Below are 16,763 nucleotides of genomic sequence, written 5' to 3'. Positions count from 1 at the left end.
AGCCCCCTCTTTTCTCATTCTGCCCCTCTGACCCATCCTCATGGAAAATTACAGTCGTCCTCCTCCTAATGAGCCACATGTGTTCAGTTTCCTCTTGCAACCTCACATTGTTTTACACATCCTCAAAACCCCTCCTTTTTTAATGCATTCCAACCCTAATTCCTGCCTGGACCACGAGTGACCAGTGTTGCACACTGGACCAGACAGGAGAGTCTTCTGATGCCTGATGTTGGTGTGAGCATCCCTGTCTCACTGGCAATGCCATGGGCACGAGTGCTGGGATGCGTGCATGTGGGAGAAGCCTGGAAGGATGGGGCTGCGTGGGAACACAGCTGGATGTTCCCAGATGTGATCCATGGCCAGCACATGTGCGAGTCGCGGTGAAGGCAGGCACACTCCATCTAGCGTAGCCCAGATGGGATGCAGCGGACACAACCGCGGGGAAGAGCATGTCTCAGGAAACCACCCCCAGGGTGTCCCTTGGGGTACACCGATGCTCAGCCACATTTTGCAGGGGGAAGAGGGATTTGTGCTCAGTTGAAATCCCCCTTTCCGTGGAGTTTGCCTTTAAAGGCACCGTTTCGCTGCTGCTGGATGGCACATGGAATGCCGCTGCTGCAGCACCAGCTTCTGACCAGCACGTGTCTGACAGCCCCACATCCATCCAGGGCTGGACACCGGGTACATGCTCGCACATGCCTGCTCCTTCCCCAGCCATGGAGTGGAAAATACCAGCATTCCAGGAGTTACCATGAGGAGGTCCACGGCTTGGCTATTTATATCCAGTTATCTGGGGACTTTGCAGCTGCATTTGGCCTAGATAGCCCCTGTGGGGAAAAGAAAGAATCAAATTACCTTGAAAACCTTGAGTGCAACAAGGACAGCAAACGTTTGTGTGGTGTTTGTGCCTGGAGTGGTGTTAGTGAGACCTTCCCTCGGTGCTGGTGCCCTTCGGATGGCTCCCCAGTTCCTACCTGTGCAACCAGCACCTCTGAGAGCCCAGCCATGTGCCCAGCCCCGTGTGTGAAGAAGGAAGCACTGAACATAACTCTTAACACCCCTCATAGCAGGCTGTTTCCATGGGCACTATTTAATTAGAAGCACATGGCCATTTTTATCTTTGGCTGTGTCATCAGCCAGAGAATGCCCCTAAAAACCTGATCAGAAAGCAGTTTTAAGGTGGTGGAACACAGGTGAACATGCGCAAGTGACAACTTTTCAGTGCTTACCCCTTTGATTCAATGATTACCCATTAGATCCTGACCTAATGGCAGAGGCCTGGAGGACATCAGAGCATCCACAGCACAGGTAAAGCAGAGCCTCTCGTGCTTGCTCAAACCAGACCTCTGACATTGATGGGAGTTTTGCACAAGTCAAGGAGAGTTTCATGGTCCAGAGCCCTGCTCTGAGCTTTAACCCAGGGAACAAGCTGTTGGGAAGCTGCGGCCCTGCAGGCGTGGGAGACAGTGGGTATCGAGCCCAGATTTCCACCCATCCACAACAAAACCACCAAGTTCCAGTTTTAGTAAAATCTAGATGCCCAGAAGCATCATTTATTGCAAATCAGTTAACCAAAAAAAATACATCATTTTTGCAAACTACAACTTTGCATGTAGATAACTTTATTACAGAAGATATCTTTTCTTAAACTACACTCTAGTTTATAAAACATAGGAAGATTCAACACCACGGGATGTTTGTATCACTCATATTAGGCATGTCACAATAACAATGGTCTGAAATGTTCACTAAGATGAGTGCTTGGCAAGGCGCTGTGCCTTGAGAAATATCCATTTTATTTGGTGTTCTAAAGAGGAACGAGGGAAAGGAACCCTTTCCTTAGGTTTTCTTGATTCTCTGCTCTCTATTTGCCTGTCCCATACACATATCTAGTCTTAGGGTGTCTGCTTGCCTTTGCACCCGAGTGAGTGATATTCCAACACCTCTCTAAGGCGATATATTTAGGATATATTTAAGACTCGTTCATTTAGATTTTTGAAACAAAATCCACCTTTTCTTTAAAAAAAACAAAACAACATATTTACAAACATTAAATCTGCCACAGGCTTATACTATATTTTACATGATACACAGGAAGAGTGCACACCAATATAAAAGAGATGCATCACTCCAGACTAACAAGAACAAAATGTCAACGTTTCACGGCACAGGCTCGGCTGTGCTCTCCTTCGCCCTCCTGTTGAACCAGGCCAGCATCCCACCAACGCCAGCAGCGCTTCCCACCGGGCCGCCAGCGATGGCACTGCCAGGGGAGCCGGGCTCGGGCATCACCGGCGGTGGCAGGGCTGCGATGCTGTGTAACCTCACTCAGGCTGTCTGCACCGACAGACAAACCTTCCTTAAAACAGGCAGGCCATCCTTAAAATAAGGACGTGCGTTACAAGTTCATAATGGCATTTATGTCTTAAACAGTTACTCGAATGCAAACACAAGAACTAAACAACAGTAAAGATACTCAAAGTGAAATTAAGTCTCCTTTGTGTATGAACTCCACGGTTACGGGCTTGCTCTCCTAAAGGTTTGGCAAACACTCTTTCTTTTTTGGTGGGGGACAGTATTCGTGTTTTGTGGTTCGTTGGGGTGTTTTAGCTTAGAACCTGTTCTGACAGGTCTGTAATCCCGATTTATGTTTTTTGTTAGCTCATAAAAATCATTTAAATATATATATTTTTATATATATATAAAAACAAGAGAGAACAAAAATTTCTATTATCAAGGCAAATGTACAACTATATAATACTGAAATTTAAACAAAGGTTCGTGACTGGTACCATAAAATGTCCTCTCATATAACAGCAAAGGAACCATTTTAAAGTACATTCCAAAAATCCCTCCGTACTTAATTTTCCCCCCCTAAGAAGCGGTGGTTTTAGTTAATTTTTCCTTCTCCTTTTTCACCTCTTTCTGAGTTGACAAACAATAAATTAATGGCATTTCAGAATCACAAATCGCCGCTGATAGCTTTACATAGACATTTCCTCTGAAACCAAACACAACGAACCCCCGAAACCAAAGAGAACGTCCTATAAAACCCTAATTGTTCGATCCCTTGAAACACAACTGGTGTCCCACATTGAGTTCTTAACAATAGAACATATAAATAAAAAGGCAGTGTTTTCATGTCAAATAAAAAGTACATAAATAAATACTAAAAAAAAAAAAGGAATTAATTTGTCTTTTCGCTTTTTTTTTTTTTTTTATAAAAACATATTTAAAAAAGGATCCTTTGATAAAAGCATCCAATGTCCTTTGAGAAAAGGGCTCCCTCGAGCTTCGACCTCCCCCTGCGCGCCAGCGTCTCTGAATCACTGCCTTTCACTTGAAGGCTTCGGGGATGTGTCCCATCTGTGACTGCATACTCGTGGGAGGGCTGGAGATGCCCTCGGACCAGTCGGACACATTGGAGTGAGGAGACGAGCTGGACCACTGGTCCGGAGACTCCGGAGACGGCGTTAGGAAAGGGTGGTCAGGCACCTGGAGCTGGTGGCTGGGGGTGTTGTCCAAGGGGGAGGAATAACTGTGCTGGGAAGGTGGGGTTAGAAACTGCGTGGTGGTCATGGGCTGGGCGAGGGAGGACGGCAGAGAGGTGGGCAGCATCTGGGACTCCTGCGGCAGGATGGTGTGCACCGCCATGGTGCTGCTGCTCACCGGCTGCATGTCGGGCTGGCTCAGCTCCGTACCAAGGAAATTCTGGCCCATGTGGCCGCTCGCGTTGGAGCTGGGGTTGTGGTGCTGCTGCGGCGCTGGCTGCGGCGCCGGCTGCTGTGCCGGCTGCTGCTGCGCCTGCTGCTGCGGCTGCAGGTTTTGCTGCTGGAGCTGTTGCTGCTGCATCTGCTGGAGCTGCTGGCTCTGCATCAGGTGGGGCTGGGAAGCCAGGCGGGTGCTGGGCATGGCCTGGTAGCTCATCATCTGCGACAAGCTTGTGGTGGGCAAGCCGTTGTGCAGGGAGGTCATCATGCCGTGCTGCAGGTTCTGCGTCTGCTGGTGCGCCCCAGCTTGCATGTTGCCTCGCATGGGGTTGTACTGGTTCTGGACCATGCCGTTCTGCAGCCGGGTGAGCCAGTCACACTGCCCGTTCAGCCCGGAGGCCCCGCCAACAGAGAAGCTCATCGGGGCATTGCTCATCACGGTGCTGGGGCTGGAGACCGGGAGGTGGGAGAGGCGCGGCGGCACCGCATCGAAGCCCATCCTGCTGGAGCTTCCCATGGCCATATCCTGCTTCCCCGCCATGTTGAGGTGATTGATGCTCATGTGGGCATCAGGCATGCCTGGCAGATGGTTCAGAGGCATGGAAGGGGACTGCTGAAACGGGGAGGTCATCAGCGGAGGAGAGGCGACATCCGACAGGTACCCATGGGGTGACTCCAGGGAGTCCACTGGAGACAACACACTGGCATTGTCCAGCAGACACCCTTTGCCATCTTGCGACTTTTTCCTCCGGGCTTTGAGGTCTTTGGCATCCTTGCCATTGCAGCTCAGGCCCTTGGTACTCGGCTTCCTGGCCTTCTTGCCTTGCACGGCAGGCTTCAGGTTGCTGATGTAGCTGTTGGGGGAGCAGAGCGGTGGGGACAGTGTGGGTGCTCCCAAAGGGCCGTTGTGCAGCGGTGGGCTCCGCACCAGGTTGTACTCATCCAGCAGCCTCACGATGTCGTGGTGCATGCGCTCCTGCGCGATGTCCCGCGGGAGCCGGTCCATGTGGTCCGTGATGTCCCGGTTGGCAAAATGGTCCAGCAGGACCTTGGCGGTTTCGTAGCTCCCTTCCCTGGCTGCGAGGAACAGTGGGGTCTCCTCCTGGAAACCCAGCAAAGACGGTTAGGTGTAAGTTCACAGGTTCTACTGGCTAACACTGTGCTGAGCTCCGCACCACCACCATGTGGTTGGGTGGCAGAGATGGTCACTACCACCTCTCCTCCAGTGAGGTTCTGCTGCTGCTTCTTCCTAACCTTGCTGAGCCATGTCCTTATACTGATTATCAGACCCTACAGATATAATATATATGTATATGTATATATCTGTATATATATATACACAGATATAATATATACAAATATAATGACCCAGAACGTGCAAGGAGATAGACACAAGAACACTGTTATACTGCTCAGCAAGCACTGCATGGCCCCTCGACATCACCCACATGTATGACCAAATCCCACATGCTGCTTTGATGGTGCTGAGGCACTGGCACAGGGTGCCCAGAAAAGCTGTGGCTGCCCCATCCCTGGCAGTGTTCAAGGCCAGGTTGGACACAGGGGCTTGGAGCACCCTGCTCTAGTGGAAGGTGTCCCTGCCTGTGGCAGGGGTTGGAACTGGATGAGCTTTAAGGTCCTTCCATCCCAAACCGTTCCATGATTCTATGATTCTATATAATCCAATAGCTTCATTCACATCAGAACAATCAAATCAGTCTCAGTGACAGTGTTGTATTTTAGGCAAAAGATTACTATTTAACAGACTTCCCCAATGGTTCTTTCCTTGCCTAGGTCAGCCCAGGAGACCCCTACCTTATTGTTCTGCATATCCTTATTGGCACCATTCTTCAGGAGGACTACTGCAGCTTCCACATTATTCACAGCAGCTGCCCAGTGCAGTGCTGACTTGCCTACAGAGGAAGATCACGAAATACAACACTCATTAGTGAAGAGTAAGAGTAACAGCAAGCAGTTCTCTCCTCCCGCCTCTGAGGAAGCCTGTTTTAGATGCCCGCGGTACCTAGATCATCCACGGCATTGACGTCTGCATGGCAGTTGATGAGATCATCCAGCATGCCCTCCACAGCCAAGCGAGCGGCCAGGATCAGAGGAGTGGTCCCGTCATGCATTCGGGCATCAAGGTCTGTTGCCCTGTTCCTTATCAGGATCTGCCACAAGAGCCAGAATCACACGTGTTAACAGGGACAGAGTCAGGACCTGCGACACCCTTTCCATGGGGCTGATCCCTCCAGTGGCCGCTCACACTCTAGGGGTGCACATCAGAGGGTAACTACGGGGTTGTTGCTTTGCTGTGCCCTGCCCTGAGACCACAGGGCCTCCAGTCCTCAAGACTTTCACCCGCACCTTGCTGGAGACCCAGTGATTCGCTCAGTGTGGGAGTGCCTCAGTGCACAGCAGCGCTTTCCCCAGTAGACCCCGAGAAGAGGTGGAAGCATCGATTACCTGGAAGACTCCCTGGGCATCGGCAGAGACGGCGGCGTGCAGGGGGGTCCTGCCCATGTTATCCTGGATGTTGGCATCGGCGCTGGCTTCCAGCAGGCGCTTGGCAGCGTCCGAGCGGGAGTACCGGGCAGCCAGGTGAAGCGCCGTCTCCCCGGTGCGGTCAGTCTGGTTGTGCAGGCTGGCGCCTTGGTAAATGAAGTCCGAGATGACGGCGGGAGCATCGTCCTCCTCTTCGCTATTGCCCGTCTCCAGCCCTCCTCCGCTGCACGAGGCGATCATGAGCGGGGTGAAACCATCTGAAAAGCGCAGGGGAACTCAGTGAATAAAGGCTTTTTACCCCATCAGCAAGATGCTCTGTCTGCAATAGATGCTTATTCTCAGGGGTGCATCCAGACGAGTTCCTGACTGGTTCTAAACATCAAACATGAATATCCTCCCTCTGATACAGATCTGAAATTCCTTAGTGGTAACTCACTGCTCGCTGCTTTTCCTATTTCATCTGCTGGAGCTTGCACACTCCAACATGTAAGGTGCAATTTATACGGGAGATTGCTCAAAGCAAACACGAGCATGGTACAGCACAGCCTTAGATATTTTCACTATTTCAGAGCACAGTTTCACAGATGTGGAGAAGACCAAATGTTTGTAATAATATAAAAGCCTATGAGCTATTGATGTAGTTAAAAACCTGAAAAGAAAATTGTGAAACATGCAGTTTGGTGGGAGGAGAGGAATCTAGGAGTGGCAGAGAGATAAACTGGATGATTTAATAGGCACTTCTTCTGTATTCTCTTAATTTCCATCTCAGTGATTAAACAAGAGATCTCATGGAAAGTGAAATGTCACAAGGTCCATCACTGGATCACACACAACAGCAGCCATGCAATGTAGAAGGACTGTCAGCAACTCAGTCCTAGTGGTAGAAGTCGGGCTGTCTGGGACTGCTCATCAGCAATAGGTAAGAAAGGATTTCAGCTTCCCTGCCAAGCAGCACAGAAGGGAAAGGAGTCACCTTACCAGGACCTCTGACGTTGACGTCCATGCAGTCCGCATCGATCTCCCCCTGCGGTGGAGTAGGTGCCATGGAGGAGATGCGCAGGTCCGCAGCATCCAGGTGCTGCTGGGTCCACTGCCTGTGGTCCGTCTGGTCGTCCGTGTCGGGCAGCATCGCTTGCTCCTCGAACTGAGGAATGACAGCAGGAAGTGAGCACAGAGCAGAGCACACGAGGAGGGGGAAGCTCTGTCAGTCCCAAAGGTGTTTGTCACACATAGGTTGCGAAGGAGCCAGCAGCAGCCACACACACACAGACCGGGCCCCTGAGAGTCCCTCTGCTCTGCTGCTTTCCACAGCACCATGCTCCTTCCATGGCAAAACCGAGCCAGTGACTACTTGCAGCACAGAAAGGGGATGTGGCAGTGAGCTTACCCTGAACTTCTTTGTGTCCAAGGTCTCCTCATCACCCCACTCATTTTGGTTGTCATCCATCAGCGTGCCATCTGAAGCATTTTTGAGGGGCCTTTAAAAAGGAAAACGGACAAAAAAATGAGCTCCTCTGCAGGCAGCGCTCTGTGATGGGCTCTGTTCATCGGCATGCACAAGCTGAGAAGAATCAAGAAGGGAATTTCCAGGAGGTTTCCCTCCTGTAATATTCTACTGAGTGCAATTGGACCACGGAGCATTCAAAAACCTCCTCCAGGTGGGAACACTCTTTTCCCCATGCAGAACTTTCAGAAACCTGATTTTTCTCCTCCCCACCACACCAGTTTGATGCCCTAAAGAACAAAACTCCCCTGTGCTCTTTCAGAAGAGCCGTGAGCAGCCCCGCTGCACTGTGTTTTAATGGGTTAGCAAGCAAATTACTCACTTCAGTCCAACAGAATCCTCCCCAAGTGGTTCCCGTCGCTTCTTCTTGCTCGACTCTGTCACTTTGAAGCCTTCAGGGAACCAGAGCTGCCCATGCTCCCTGCGCCGCTTACGAGACACCAGTACTCCCACCCCGATGAAAGCAAGCAAGACCAGCACAGCCACCGCCACCACGTACATAGGATACAGCTGGGAGTTCTTCGTGGGCTCGGCTGTTTCACCTACAAAACAGTGGGGCACAAAGAGATGCTGAGACATTAAGCTGCATAGCAAACCAGTGACCGAGTGGAAATGAAGGGAAAATTAGTTAATAGAGGTACCTAAGTCTGGTCTAAATCAGCCCCCCCCAATAAGGTCATTTTATACGCTATTAATCAGAATTGCAAACCATCGGCAAATTCTCGGCTGCACAAGCCAGGCTGCACCAGGAGACAGCTTCACTTTTTTCTCCTTTAAGGAAAAGGATTAGTGAACTTCAAATCATTGCGCTCGCATTGAGCTGTTAAGACAAAAGGATTTAGGGGGGATTTTCAAGATACAAACTTCAACTCTTTGCGTGTCACTGATTGATCGGAGCTGGTTGGGATTTCTTTGCTTTTTTTTCTATAACTTTTATAGTGATAATGATTTTGAAATAAACCTGGAATGAGCAAAAAAAATTTAACTGGTTTTGCAATTTTTTGAAGAACAGACTTAAAGAAAAAGACCCCAAAACAACAAGGTGGTTAAACCCAGGTCAAACACAGGCAGCTGACAGATAGCCAAACACAGGTGAGGCAGGGCAGTCTGGGCTGGCTCTCCTCCCCAGCTGACCGGACATGCTTACTTTTAACAGCTTCTATTTTGTAGGGTATGTTCAGGTTGCCAAGGGAGGCCAAGGCCCCCAGGAATGCCGCCACATCCGTGGCACTCTGGAAGCACTGGGAAGATGACTGGATGCATTGGCGGTTATCGATTTCCAGGTAGACGATGGATCTGTGTGAGGAGAGTCAATGAGAGACACGCAGCAATGACCACACTGTGCAGACAGTGAGCCCTGTCTCCCCTCTTTAACCCACCATCAGTGGGAAGTAGAAGGTGGGAACCCATCTCCTTGCTTCCCTGTGGCTCAAGCCCTGCAGCTCCCCATGCTCTCGGTCTATTGGATTTGCCTCAATGAGTGCTATGAAATCAAACTCCTTATCTACAGGAGTGGAAGGGATTCTCTGCTTCACAACATTTTAAAAGTACCCAGATGCTATAGCAGCTTAAAAAATGCTGTTTGAGAGCCTTCAGATCTTTCCACATCAGTTTCACTGCTCTAACTCCTTTGCTTTCAGTGGCTTTTGATTGAGCCTACAGAGAGGGAGAAGGTTAGATCTGTATGTTTATACCAAAGACCTCCAAACACAGTTTGCAGTAATTGAGCTTTACAACAAAGCTCTAGAAAGCATTTCCCAGGGAGAAACTGAGGCTTAACTTAATGACTTCCTGAAGTCAGACAGGCGGTCAGGCCAACCTCTGCTTCCAGGTCCCACCCAGCCCGGCCCTGGCTCCCAACAATACACAGGGCTCCTTCAATCGTGAGAGTCGGCGCAGCATTGTATCAGGGATTCCTGAACCATCGCTCGATTTTCCCACATGAGAGCAAAATCCGGTTTCTATTCACACAGAAAGCAACATCTAAATACAATTATCTGACCTACATCCTTCCCTTTATAGCGTGTTACTATTATCAACACAGAAAACAAATGCTGCTCGGTGAAAAAGGAACCCACTGGTCCCCCTTACCCTCTGATGTCCATCTGATCGAGCTCTCTCTTCTGCCTTCTGCCAGCCCTGGAGTACAGGCTGCTCTTTACTTTGTTGATGACAGCACTAGACATATCTGACCAGTCCTCTGTTGACCTCTTGATGTAATGCTTTTTGAGCTCCTCCTCATTGCCATAGTATGGGAAGATCATGTACTCCCCTTTGGGGTTCTTCTTGAAGACCACGTTGGTGTGCAGGACGCGGCTCAGCTCCCGCAGGAAGTTGAAGGAGTTGTTCTTCAGGTTCTCAGGAGTGATGAGGACCACCACCACCAGCGTGCCATCAGCGAGCTTCTCTGGCATGTTGTTTGCACAGTCCAGACCATCCCATTCGCACTCAAAGTTATTGCAGCCCTGGTCACAGTGACCATCTGAGAAGTGATCTTTGCAGTACTGATCATAGAGAGGGCTGGGTGGGAGACAAAGAAAGGCAGAAGTGTGAATTAGACCAAGCACTGCACATATCACCCATCTGCTGAGAAAATAAGAGGTGGTCCACAAAGACCTCTCTTGTGTGTAAATATTCTTCATCCTGATACACTAAGCCAGTTTTCATTGAGGACAACTGTTCCCTGCAGCGCTGTGAGGTGTTCAGCTCTGCAGGTGAAAGACAGCAGCTGTTAAGTTGTAAGTTTCCGTTTAGATGCCAGAAAAAGGGACAAATGGCTGTGACTCACAGAAGACATGGGGACACACAACAGTTGTTCAGACCAGAGCTGGTCCAGGAATCTGGGATTAAGTTCCTGCTGTTGCCAAAGACAATGTTTGGTGAATGCCTGGATGTTAACATCATCATGGTTTCTGGCTGCTCTTCCATCTGGGGTCTCCCTATGCTGAAACTCACTGCGCTACTACTGTGAGCTGAAGAGCTCACATCTATGGCGTGATACAGGCAAGGACAGGGAAGCCATCTGGAATGAGCTAAACCCAGAGAGCTTCCAAGTATATAAACTCAGTAAGACCACAGGGGAGTGTGGTTGCTTGAGTTGCAACCCCACAGGCAGCAGGACAGAGCACAGAGGGTGAACAAGTCTGCACTTAGGAGATGATCTTCAGGTCCTTTCCAACCCTGTTCTATGTAACCAGAAAATACCCACAGACAACCAGCAGAGATGGCTTTAAACAGGAGGATTGAGGAGCACATCACTTACTTGCACTGCCCTTCGTATTTCTGGCAGTCAAACCCATCGTACAGACAGCCAGCGTTGTTGCACTGGGAGTCACACTTGCCATCGTTGAAGTACTTCCAGCACTGCAGGGACTGCGAGCAGTTCTTCCAGGGGTCGTTGAAGTTGAGGGAGCAGTCGCCCCCATCCCAGCCACAGGCATGGTTGTTGCATTTCCCATCGCAGATCTTGTTGCCGGCGTACCCCGCGCACACGGCGATCTCACACTTCTCCTCGATTTTGGGGGGGATGATGTCCTGCCCGATCCCGCCTTGGAAATCGAAGTCGAGGATGTGGCAGTTGAGGCCGTTGAAGTTGGCGGGGCAGTTGCAGCGGTAGAAGGGGGAGGCATCGCTGAAGAACTCGCAGGTGCCACCGTTGTAGCAGGGGTTGGAGGTGCAGGGGCTGCTGGCCGGGTACTGGCACTCGGGGCCGGTGAAGGCCGGCGCGCACATGCACTTGGAGCTCTTGTGGATGGAGATGCAGGTGCCGCCGTTCAGGCAGTGCAGGTTCCCGCACGTGCGGGAGTCGTTCTCACAGGTGGCACCCACGAATCCCTGGGGAGGTGAGAGCAAGGAGGGAGGCAGGATCACTGATGCTGTCCTGTGAGCAGCCCAACACGTGTGTGCTCTGGGAAACTCGGCACGAGCCCAGTGAATCAGGGCATGGCTCTGACTTGTCCTCTGAAACTAGTGATGGGCAAGGATAATCCAGAATATAAGGCCTGTTAGAGCATCCCCTCAACACAAAGGCAGCAATTCTGCATAGCTGCCTGCTCCACCTTTATATGGTACAAATAACTGTCAACCAGGCAAGACTGTTCTGCAGAGCATCCTACCTGCAGGGCTGAGGCACCTCCTTCTCCGTGACCCTAACCCAGTCTCCCTGCAAGTGAGGAGGGTATGCACATACGGATACACCTCCCTCTGGCGAACACCGCAGCAAAGCATCTTCCCCTCCATGCTTACCCCAGGCTATCCCCACTGGGGAAGCCTCAGGAGCTAAACTGGACCCTTAACAGCCCCTCAGTGCCAGGGGCTGACTTGCAAGTGAAACATCCCATGCTGGGAGCTGGAGAGGAGCGGGTACCTACCGGGGGGCACTTGCAGATGAAGCCACGGCCGGTGTTGCTGGCAACAGCGCACGTTCCACCGTTCCTGCAGGGTTTGCCTTTACAACCATCCACCACGGTGTCGCAGCGGCGGCCTGCGAGGGAGAGCAGTGTGAGAGGAGCAGGGGAAGGCGCGCGGGATGCTTGGGGTGGCTGCAGGCTGGGCGCTGGGCACGGGGAGGACGTGGTGCTCACCTGCGTAGCCGGCCCGGCACTCGCATTTGTAGTCATTGACCCGCTGCACGCAGTTCTGGGTGCCGCGGGCATCGCAGGGGTTGGACAGGCACTCGTTGACGTCTCCCTCGCAGCGCTCCCCTACAAAGCCAGGGGGGCAGATGCAGCTGTAGCCACCTACCCGATCCGTGCACTTGCCATTGTTAAAGCACTTGGGCCCCAGGGTGACAGGATCAAAGAAAGGGCTGCAGTCATCCACATTGATCTCACAGTGCACCCCTAGAGAAACGGGGGAACAACCCACACAGCTCATCAAACAGTATCGGGGTGCCCGGTGGTCCCTTCTGTGAACCCTCCCTGCGAAGGGGCTGATCCTGACCAAGTCAATGGCAGGAGGAACCGCGCAGCCCTTGCATGCCCAAGCTTGCGTGGCCTTGATGGCTAAGTCCGCAGCAAGCACAAACCCCTACCACGGCATTCGCTTCTGCGAGCCCGAGCAGCTAATGAGCAGATACCGAGGATATCTGCACTCAACCCACTAATGCCCCAGCCTGGGGAGTTAATTTACCTTGAGTTCCTCTGGGGCAGGAGCACTTGTAGGTATTGATGAGATCGATGCAGGTTCCTCCATTCTGGCACGGGTGGGACAAGCACTCATTGATCTCCTCTGAGCAGTTAACTCCATGATAACCGGCCACACACTACAAGGAGGGAAGAGGGGAGCTATTAGAGAGGTTCCCTCAATTCCCACGTGGCTGCGGGAGCACAGCCTCTAAGGGGACACCAAACCCCTTGTGCAGCCCAACAGCATCTCCGTGTGGGTCTCTGCCCGCCGTGGCACCCACCTCGCAGGAGTAGCCTCCCAGGTAGTCCGTGCAGGTGGCTCCGTTCTGGCACGGGTTGGGGGAGCACTCATCGACCTGCTCCTCGCAGTAGCTGCCAGTGTAGCCGGCCTGGCAGCGGCAGAAGTGAGTGTTGCCGGTGTCCACGCAGAGCCCCGAGTTCCTGCAGAGATGCGCTACGTCGATACCTGCAGGGAGAGCAGAGACGTGGGGACCTCGGTGACAGCCACACACCATGGGGCCATGTCCCGAGCACTGCGCATCCCACCAGGGACTGCAGCCTCAGGGGCGCACGTTACAGCAACCCTTGAGATCACTTTGGTTGCGCAAAGATCCCCACCAAGGGAACTGAGCCTGTTCCTGCTCAGAGTCCAGCATGGGGGGCACCCGAGAACCCCAGGCCTGGCCCTGTGAGGGACTTACCTTGCTGCTTGGCAGCCACCTCGCAGGACACGCTGGGGACGTCGCAGTAGAGCCCTGTCCACCCGCTGTTGCACTCGCAGCGGTACAGGTTGTTGGTCTGCCAGCACTTGCCTCCGTTTTTGCAGGGAGAGGAATCGCACCAACGCACCAGGTTCTGGGGGGAGCAGAGCAAGAGATGGGGCTCAGGACCCAGCAGGGCTTCTGCAGGAGTGGAGGCTGCAGTGACCCCCCCACAGCCAGCGTGCAGGGATGGACATCATGGCTCTACCTGGCAGTTGAGCCCGGTGTATCCCTGGGGACAAGTGCACTTGTACGTCCCGTAGCTGTCCTGGCACGTGCCCCCGTTCAGGCACGGCTTGGAGTCACACTCGTTGATGTCATGCTCGCAGTAGCTGCCCGTGAAGCCGGGCAGGCACACGCAGGTGAAGGTGTTGATGCCATCCACACAGGTCCCGCCATTGAAGCAGGAGCTGGGAACACACACACCACATCCCAGTGAGTCACCGCTGGTCCTGCTCCACACCAAAGCCCCACGCACTGGCCCAGCGCTATGGGGCAGCGCAGGGACCTCAGCCCCTTGCTGCAGCCTGACAAAGGCAGTGCCCGGCAGGAGCTGCCCCGGCCATACCTCTCGGTGCAGTCAGGGGTGTTGTTCTCGCAGTGGATGCCGCTGAAGCCGGAGGGACACGTGCAGGTGTAGCTGTTGACGCAGTCGGTGCAGTTGGCACCGTTCTTGCAGGGGTTGCTGGCGCACTCGTTGATGTCCTCCTCGCACTTGGGCCCACGGAACCCAGCCAGGCACTCGCAGAAGAACGTGCCGATGCCATCGGAGCAGGAGCCGCCGTTGCGGCACGGGTCTGGGGAGCAGGGACATGCATGTGAAAGTGAAAGGGGTCCTGGGAGCTGCCCCACAGCACTGTCCCCACACGCATCCCTGGCCATGTGGGGGGATGGGACAGAGCCCACGAACCAGGCTGGACCAGCCCCACGGGGGGAGCAGGCACATGGGACACACTTGCTCACTGCCTGAACATCACTCTTCCCCTCCAGCCTCCTTCCTGCCAGCTCCCACCTGGCCCTGGACTGATGCAGCTCAATGGGACGTGCTTGAGGTGGCCCTAAAGCCCCACCAGCGCTTGCAGCACAGCCAGGGCTCACCCCAGGACAGACACTGGGGCCAGGCTGAGCGTGGTCCATGACCAGCCCCTGCTCTTACTGGACTTGCAGTCGTCGATGTCCGTGTCGCAGTTGCGGCCGGTGAAGCCGGTCCTGCAGGCGCAGCGGTAGCTCCCGTTGGTGTTCTGGCACGTGGCCCCGTTGCGGCAGGGGCTCTTCACGCACTCATTGATGTCGATCTCGCAGGTCTGACCTGTGGGACACAGCAGGATAGGGACTGTGAGGGCTGGAGGAGCCGGTGAAAGCCCCAGGGACGATGATGCTGTCTCGGGCACTGCTTGCACCAGTCAACGAAGAGGCCATGCCCCTACCTTGCCAGCCAGGGGGGCAGCTACAGGAGAAGCTCTTGTAGTCCTCCGACTCCTGGCACTCGCCGCCGTTCTTGCAGGGGCTGCTAGCGCAGGGGGCCAGCACATCCTCACAGGTGGCTCCTGCACGGGCACAAGCACCCAATGAGACTCCCTCCAAGACCCCACCACCCCTGTGCCCTGCCTGGGGCAGGCTCTGGAACCACCCAGCTGGGGCCTTCTCCTCCATCCCCGGTCCCCCATGACACCAGCCCCCCATGAATCCTTCAGCCCTGGTAATCTGGGCTGCGTTACAGCGCTGCACACTTCCTTTGGCAGGGAAGTGCTGCTCGGGTGTCTTTCCCCCCTTTGCGCTCCCCCCCATCCCTCTCAGCTGCTTTTCCTGTTTACATCCAGCCAAGGGACACGTTCCCTCCGAACCCTTATCTTCCCTGTCAGCCAATATCTCCCCAACTGGCCTTTGCTATTTTCCAGAGCCTTCCCCGTCCCCGTCCCCCCCAGGGGTTTCTATGGCCACTGCCGAGGGCAGGAAACAGCTCACAGCTTCCTGCAATTGTGCTCCGGCTGCCGCTGTGCGCGAGCGGAAGCGGGAGGCCGGCAAACAGGAATTGGCTCAGCAGAATCCCCCGGCCCCTCGGCCCCTGCTCGCCTCTTCCAGCCTGAGCATCACGGCAGAGAATGGGGCCGGCAGCAGCACGGGCCCCCCCGGGCAGCGCGGTGTGAGTGGGGCAACCACCCGGTGCCACTGCCCCAGTGCCACTGCAACCAAAGCACTGCTTGGTGCCCTCCAGGAGGAGGAGGAGGAGGAAGAGGATGAGGAGGGAGGAAGCTCTGGCTGGCTGCTTCCCAGCGCTCCTCCAGATTTCCTCCAGCTGCACCCTGGCACAGGCAGATGGAGCCGCAGCCGTGGGCAGCCCCATTGCACATGCAAAAGGGACTGATTTGCTGTCACACACCAAGCAGCAGCCCCACAGTGAGGGCCTGGGGCACAGGGAGCTCCCCTTCACCTGTGTAGGGCAGGAGGCAGTTGCAGGTGTACCCGGCGACATCGTCGATGCACGTGCCCTGGTTGAGGCAGGGGTTGGAGGCACATTCGTTGATATTGGTCTGGCAGTTGGGTCCTGCATTAAGGAACACAGATAGAAGCGGCTGTGATGGATGTGTGCTGCTGGGAGAGGGCTGAGGGTACAGTGGGGCCATAGTGACAATGGCAACAGCCCACCCATCACCCTGGGAGAGCCTCCTGCTCTCAGCTCCTGCCCCGGGCACCCAAACCCTGCTGAAGGTCCCCATGCACTGACTGCCACATCTCCCAGCCAGACCTGGGGTCTCCACCATCCTCCAGCCCATCCAGCAGCATGGGGATACCCACCCCCAGCTCCAGCCCAGCCTCAGCAGTGCCCCTGGCTGCACCCTTACCGCTGAAGCCCTCCCTGCATGTGCAGATGTAGCCGCTGGTCATGTCCTTGCAGGTGCCGCCGTTCATGCAGGGGTTGGACTCGCACTCGTTGTTGTTGATGTCGCAGTTTGTGCCGCTCCAGCCTGGGTCACAGTCACACCTGTAGCTTTGGGGGGAATTTGGGGCATAAACCACAGGATCTGGTCGGGCCTGGCCCTGCTACAGCAGCCAGCACCCACCCAGCAAACCTGGCTCCTCATCGGGCCCCTGCAGGGGAACATCCCTCAGCACTAGAGCAGAGCGCGGCCGCACACCCTGCCCCTGGCTCTGCTGG

The 16,763-nt window shown here is 54.0% G+C and overlaps 1 protein-coding gene across 2 annotated transcripts in view; it reads right to left on the bottom strand.

The window, feature by feature from the left end:
- Window positions 1-1,520: 1,520 nt before the first annotated feature.
- The window catches only part of NOTCH1 (notch receptor 1), a 42,076-nt gene continuing 26,833 nt past the window's right edge, over window positions 1,521-16,763 (bottom strand). Inside the window, exons 14-34 of one of the 2 annotated variants that reach the window (XM_062641377.1) lie at window positions 16,450-16,595; window positions 16,038-16,151; window positions 15,034-15,153; window positions 14,763-14,915; window positions 14,175-14,403; window positions 13,815-14,016; window positions 13,547-13,700; window positions 13,127-13,311; window positions 12,850-12,982; window positions 12,303-12,560; window positions 12,090-12,202; window positions 10,982-11,553; window positions 9,811-10,239; window positions 8,867-9,015; window positions 8,042-8,261; window positions 7,603-7,693; window positions 7,194-7,359; window positions 6,177-6,472; window positions 5,734-5,881; window positions 5,526-5,623; window positions 1,521-4,812 (exon numbers count right to left, since the gene is read on the bottom strand). In XM_062641377.1, coding sequence (XP_062497361.1) covers window positions 3,337-4,812; window positions 5,526-5,623; window positions 5,734-5,881; window positions 6,177-6,472; window positions 7,194-7,359; window positions 7,603-7,693; window positions 8,042-8,261; window positions 8,867-9,015; window positions 9,811-10,239; window positions 10,982-11,553; window positions 12,090-12,202; window positions 12,303-12,560; window positions 12,850-12,982; window positions 13,127-13,311; window positions 13,547-13,700; window positions 13,815-14,016; window positions 14,175-14,403; window positions 14,763-14,915; window positions 15,034-15,153; window positions 16,038-16,151; window positions 16,450-16,595 — 5,452 coding nt within the window. In that variant the 3' untranslated portion in view covers window positions 1,521-3,336. The remainder of the gene's footprint in view (window positions 4,813-5,525; window positions 5,624-5,733; window positions 5,882-6,176; window positions 6,473-7,193; window positions 7,360-7,602; window positions 7,694-8,041; window positions 8,262-8,866; window positions 9,016-9,810; window positions 10,240-10,981; window positions 11,554-12,089; window positions 12,203-12,302; window positions 12,561-12,849; window positions 12,983-13,126; window positions 13,312-13,546; window positions 13,701-13,814; window positions 14,017-14,174; window positions 14,404-14,762; window positions 14,916-15,033; window positions 15,154-16,037; window positions 16,152-16,449; window positions 16,596-16,763) is intronic. The other variant, XM_062641378.1, reaches the window with a different exon arrangement.

This window comes from Pezoporus occidentalis, unplaced genomic scaffold (genome assembly GCF_034315485.1).
Source record: "Pezoporus occidentalis ecotype Australia unplaced genomic scaffold, CSIRO_AGI_Poc_V1 ctg68, whole genome shotgun sequence".
Classification (NCBI taxonomy): Eukaryota; Metazoa; Chordata; class Aves; order Psittaciformes; family Psittacidae; genus Pezoporus; species Pezoporus occidentalis.
The sequence above is the reverse complement of the archived record's forward strand: the minus strand, read 5'-3'. Positions and strand labels throughout refer to the sequence as shown.